Below are 6187 nucleotides of genomic sequence, written 5' to 3'. Positions count from 1 at the left end.
GTTTGAACTCAGCCATCCTGACTCCCAGGGAAGGGCTGTAATTCACTGCACTCCACCGGACCTCACTCTTGAGATGGGCTAACCTTGCAGCCAAGAGCCAAGGGCTCAGCCTTCTTCTTCCTACACCTAAGCGACCACCTGAAGTTAGTTGTAGTCCTTGCTAATGGCTCTACAGGAGACTAATGAGCATAGCCGAGAACTAAGAATCAGCATTCAGTGATACTTTCCCAATATAAAGAGACAGGGCTAGAGTGAGAAGGAGCAACCTCGCCTGTGCCCGCCCAAGCTGACTGATCTCTATGCACCTGGCCTGCAGGGAGCCGCGCCACACGCCGACGGAGTGGACATGGGCAGAGTGATGGTGGCCAGGCTGGGGCTGGGGCTGCTGCTCTTGGCACTGCTCCTACCCATGCAGATTTACTCAAATCAAACAGCTGTTGTGCAACCTTCAAGTAACACCTCCCAGAACACCTCTGCTACCCCAAATCCAACTAATGCCACCACCAAGGCAGGCAGCGGTGCCCTGCAGTTGACAGCCAGTCTCCTTGTGGTCTCAATCTCTCTTCTACATCTGTACTGCTAGAGACTGGCCAAGAAACGTCCCTACTTCCCCATCTTGTAAACCCAATCCAAATGGCGACCAGAAGTGCAGTGTAGCAAGGAAGAAATCTAATTCCACACCTTATTTTAGCGATGCAGAAAATGCTGAAAATTCCAAATTTGATTCATTTGAAGGACATGTGAAGGGACTGACAGATGATGAATGCCAATATTAAATCTGCTGGTTTTTTTTTTCTTACAAAATGAAGAGAGATAACAACATCCAAGATTACTCATGATTTCCTCAAATATGGCTTAAGAAATATGGACACTTAAAACTGTACCTTGAAAACAAGAATAGATTTTATTTAGAAATAAAAGATGGGACATGGAATGGAGATTCAGTTTTCATTAGGTTCATTAAATCTATAAGGCCATAAAACATAATATAAAAAGCTTCCATGATGCTATTTATATGTACATTAGAAGGAACTACCATGTGTTACTGTGATTCCTCAATGTGTTGTTTCAACAGTACTCATTTAATGCTGATATCCTCTAGATGAAGTTTCACATTGTTAAGCTATCACTGTTTTCCTGGAAATTGAACTCTATCCCCCGTCCTCTGTGGCTTTGGATTTGACATTACATTTGACTTTTTATGTGGTAACTGACATGTGCCAGGGCAATAGTAGACAGGAACCCACACTCAAATCTAAGTATCTCAAGTAAATCTTATCTTTCCAAAGTGAAATGGTAGGCATTTCCCACCACCCACTTTCATTCAACAAAAGTACCAGATTCATCTAGCTAAACTGATTCCAAAGAGTAGAATTGTATTGACCTCAACTAATTTCAAAATGCTGCCTTTTTATTTCTGTATATGTTGAATACTCCTCACATTTAGCAATACAGTCTGTTTTGAAGGTAAAATTACAAATCTTGAAATTAAAAAGGTAAATATGTGAAGGGGCCAAAACTAAATCAAGCATTTGGGAAGGTAGAACTAGAAGCTAACTTGCATAAATTTGCAAAAAAATTTATATTTTTTCTGTAAATACTGTTTTTTAAAACTATGGATCACAATAGCTACATTTGGAACCCATTCTGTTATCAGTCAATATCTTTAGATAGTTAGAACTGTCCTAAGCCCTGATTTTTGCCGTCTTTTACAACTGCCTTGATACACAGAAACCTTTAAAAAGAAAGAGGCATACCCTAAACTCTTTTGTTTGCATGGTCACACACTGATGCTTACATGTTCCAGTATCTAATAGGACAACAATAGACTTGATAATCCAAGTCACTGCTTTCCCAACTTTGGAAATCTACAGGGGAACAACCAGACTGAACAGACCTGAAGCTACAGTGTGTGTGAATGAACACTCCCTTTTTCTTCATATCTGAATGCTGTACATCTGTTTGGATTATATATTGTGTTTGTGTATTTATGCTTTGATTCATAGTAACTCCTCATGTTATGGAATTGATTTGCATTGGACACAAACTGTAAATAAAGAAATAAATGGCTGAAAGAGAAGGAGCAGTGCTCCCAATCTCCTCCTGTGAACTCTTGGGCAAATAAGTTCTTTTTTGGGCTCCTGCCCTATAGCTTTCAAAGACTTTCATATATAGAACTTAGTTAACAGGGCACTTTGGGTAAAACTATTTAGAAAGTAAAACAGAAACAAGACAGTTCTTGATCATGGAGATTTTCCCCAGAAGATTAACTATTTCTTTCCTCTTCAATCCACAAATATTTTACAGATGTCCTCTGGTCTTCTTGGAATTTCTACTAAGATTTGCAGCTATCCCAACAAGAATGTTCTTTCTATTAACATATGGAGCTTATATCTCCTGGCTCCAAATTCATTTCCATTTCTACCACAACAGGGGTCAATGCAGCCAAAGGAATAGAAAAAAAATCACACTCCACAGGAGCTGGGGCATCATTCTTGGGTTTTGTCTCATCAGTCCCTAAGTCAATCCCCTACCCTACTCAGATCCCTACAGGTAGACCTTCCATCTCAAGGTTCAGTTCCACTCAGTTCCTAGACCAGCTTCAGTCCTTGGGACTGAGTTACTCCCCACTACCTGGTATCCCCAGAATGGCTGACTGAAAGGGCTGTGATGTTCCCAAATCAGAGCTCTTCACAAGCTTAGCTCTTATACCAATCCAGTCTTAATAGATGATCTTTTGCCTGATTCCCACTTCTAAGTCCTATGGGTGTCCTGCCTTCTGTCTCAGTCCCCTTTAGAGCTGAATCCCTGGCCTAAATGAGGCAGTGTCTCATTTGTCTCTTCCCGTCAATACTTGATACAGAGAACAGTCCTCAATTCCTGTCCACTGGGTGGATTAACCATGCTATCTGCTCGTTCTTGCCCATTCTTCTCCCGGAACTGGTACCTTGCCCCAATAGCTGTGGCTTGGCCACTAGTGAGAGATCTTGCAGATAATGCCCAATTGACTGAAGATCCAAACTCTACCCACATACCCATTCTTTAGCCATGTGATCTTGAGAGGGTTACTTAATCCTTATATATAAAGTGGGGAAATATAATTGTTAGGATTGTTGAGAAGATCAAAACTTATTACATTAAATGTTTAGTACAGTGTCCATACAAGTGTCTGCACATGCTGTCGTTGTCATCATCATCATCATCATCGTGAATATTGATCACTATTTCTGAATGTTGGCCATCTCCCAGAATATCACTGAGTGGTTACCTAGGCCCACTTGGAGACCATTCTCCTCATTCCCATGGCTGCCTCTGTTTGTAACGAGGTCATTTCCCCAACCGTGTATCCTGCCCAATGGTCATAGTCTGAGGCTTCAGTTACCTCTTCCTTCTGCTTGGCCTGCTTCTGCCATTAAAGCCATCATTCAAGGTCTGTCATTCAAGGCATCCAAATCTCATATTAGAAAAACATCCACTTTTAACACACCAAGTTTGAGTAAGCAGACCATTCTCTCTTGGGCTAGGCAGTCCCTAGAGCAAGTGGTGGTGGGAGAAAGCACCAGTATGGTTTGAGAAGCAGTAGGTGTAGAGGGTGAAGCAGAGGCATAAAAAGCTTGGCCAGGTCTTTGGGAACCAGGTGTGGGTGGGCCACTCTCCAAGACCAGAAGGATCTCCCCTCCACATACACATACTGTAGCAGAACTTCTCTGGGAAAAGTTTCCAAAGAGAGCAGGAAGACAGGACAGTCACGTTGCTGTTCATAGATGGTGGTGGTGGGGGTCCTGCCAATGCAGTTCCAGACATAATCAAAACAGAATGCTAGCATCTCGGAGGCTTGGTGTCACATCTTAAGAGAACAATGGCTGAGGAAAATACTTGTTTGCTGCTCAGCACCCTAAAGGAGCCCAGCTCTTCAGGACCTGCTGACTCTGGGAAAGTGTGAATTGGGAGTGCCCTCAGAGCATTTAGCCCCATGCCCTTCTTCTACAGGTGCAGAAATTGAAGGCTTGTTTTGGCCTTTGCCTTGTACTTTAGTGAGATTGGCCTATTCATATGCCACTTAATATCACTTCAAAACAAGTCTCAAAGAACTCCTAGCCTTGGCACTTCCTAGCACTGACAACCCTCCTACCCACCACCTTGATGTCTATTGCTTTTGGTTCCCCTATTTGGGCAATCCACTTGGAATTCCTCTGGCTTGTAGATTTGGGCTGACGCTTAGGTATGTTTATCGCTGTGACTCTGCTGCCTTAGGCAGTTTCTGCAGAGAATCCCTTCTTCAGCCCCAGCTAGGACAGTGCCCTCACCTACCCACACCTCTCCCATGCATACAGCTTCGAAGTCATGGGGTACAGGCAGTGTGGCCCAGAAAAAATAGTAACAGTAACAGGAGCTCCTTGTTGAGACTTTTGAACATTTAAAATAAAGAATGGAACATGTATGCAAATTGTAGCTCCAGCTCTGTGGTGCTATATGATCCTCATCAAGATATTAGACTTCTCTGAACTTCAGTTTCCACCATAAAGTGAAGACTAAATGGGATACTGTGTGTAAGTGGTTGGCACAGGAAGTGCTCAGTAAATTCTAACTTGTATTAGTAGCAGTAACAGATAATCTAATAACCCCTACGTCTTTACCATCTATCAAACTGGTGCTTGTTCTGTAGGTGCTGAGTGTGAAAGGTATTTCCTTACTCAATAGGCACAGCACCCAGGCAACAAAGGTAGAGAATGTGGAGACCTGAGGCTGGGTGATTTGGTGATGTCTCAAGTCACGGTTACGGAGCAGCACAGCCTGGATTAGGAACTTCTGTTTCTCAACTCCATATCTGTTGTTTACTGTTTAAATTCCCTGATCGAATTTAGGAATTTAGAGATCGTCTACTATGATCTCATTATTTCAAGATTTGGAAACAAGCCAGACAGAACAAGGACTTTTACAAGGCTGAAGAGCTAGTTGACTGGAGAGGAGAGCCCAGGTCTCCTGACCCCTAGCTTAGTACTCTGTGAACAACACAACAGTTTCTTTAGAAAAGAAAGAAAGAAAGAAAGAAAGAAAGAAAGAAAGAAAGAAAGAAAGAAAGAAAGAAAGAAAGAAAGAAAAGAAAGAAAAAGAAAAGAAAAACAGCCTCTCTGTCCCTAGCTCGGCAAACATGGTCATCTTAGCTCAAAGCTACCACAGCTTTCTAGGAAAACAGCCAAGTGGTAACTGCAAAAGCATCCTACAATTACAAGCTTGCCCTCCGAGCACCAGACTCATTCTTCATGAACTGTGCACCTTCAGCATGATGGGAAAGAAAGTATTAGCATGAAGCCCAGTGACAATTGAGGCCTGCCAACTGCCATAAGCTTGGCACTGTGGAGTACCATCATTGAAGTGGGCCCTATAGTATTTCTGGAATGTCAAGCATGAGCTCTAAGAAACAGCCTCACTTGGCAGTTCCTTCTGAAGCAATAAAGACAGTTAAATGAGGCCCAAGTAGTGCAGGATATTATTGTTTACATGCAAACCTTATCTTGCAGCTGTGGGAAATGCAGCCAAATTCCACAAGCTCTTTCCTTATAAGTGGTGCTTTGCAAAACAGAGAAGGCCAGCATTGCTGTTGGTCTGCTGCTCTTTCTCCAAATCAGCTTCCTTTGAAAATGAAAAATGTTGTTCTCAGAACTCAGGCTCCAACACTGAGGATTAGGTTGTTCCACTTTCAGTTCATCTATGGATGCAAAAGTTAAATGAGCATGGTGTTTGCTTCTAATAATGAACATCAGAAGGTGAATAACTCATTTGTCAATGTAACTGTAAAGGGATCACAAATACTTTCTAACTTAGAAGGTTTATAAATGCAAAGGTTTCTGATGGAACAGGAGAGGATTTTTTCTACAGAAGAAAATCAACATCTAAGATTCAAATAGTCCTCTTTTTCCCCTTGAAAATATTACCAGAACATATTCATTATCCACCCTTGTGTTGTTGGGCAATGGCGGCTGCAGGGCTATATGACTGACGGAAGCAGTTTGTCTCTGCGTCCACAGTGTGCCCTGGCCAAGTACATACATCAGGAGCACCTTGCCCTACTCCCACAATCACAAGCCAGTTAAAGATAGTATCCACAGGCTCGGGAAATGTCATGCTTCTTGGTTCCCTCAGCTCCCAAAAGAAATAGCCGCAAGGCGTGGATAGGGCCTTGGCA

General features: G+C 42.5%; 1 protein-coding gene across 1 annotated transcript; it reads left to right on the top strand.

The window, feature by feature from the left end:
• The first annotated feature begins 346 nt into the window (after positions 1-346).
• On the top strand, positions 347-583 carry LOC101696414 (signal transducer CD24). The gene has a single exon (XM_004874111.3). The coding sequence runs from the start codon at positions 347-349 to the stop codon at positions 581-583; it is 237 nt and encodes a 78-aa protein (XP_004874168.1).
• Positions 584-6187: the final 5604 nt, after the last annotated feature.

The sequence above is a fragment of the Heterocephalus glaber genome, unplaced genomic scaffold, assembly GCF_053883595.1.
Source record: "Heterocephalus glaber isolate CG9 unplaced genomic scaffold, H.glaber_assembly_v1.0 deba00001066, whole genome shotgun sequence".
NCBI lineage: Eukaryota > Metazoa > Chordata > Mammalia > Rodentia > Bathyergidae > Heterocephalus > Heterocephalus glaber.
This window is presented reverse-complemented; position numbering and strand designations above follow the sequence as displayed.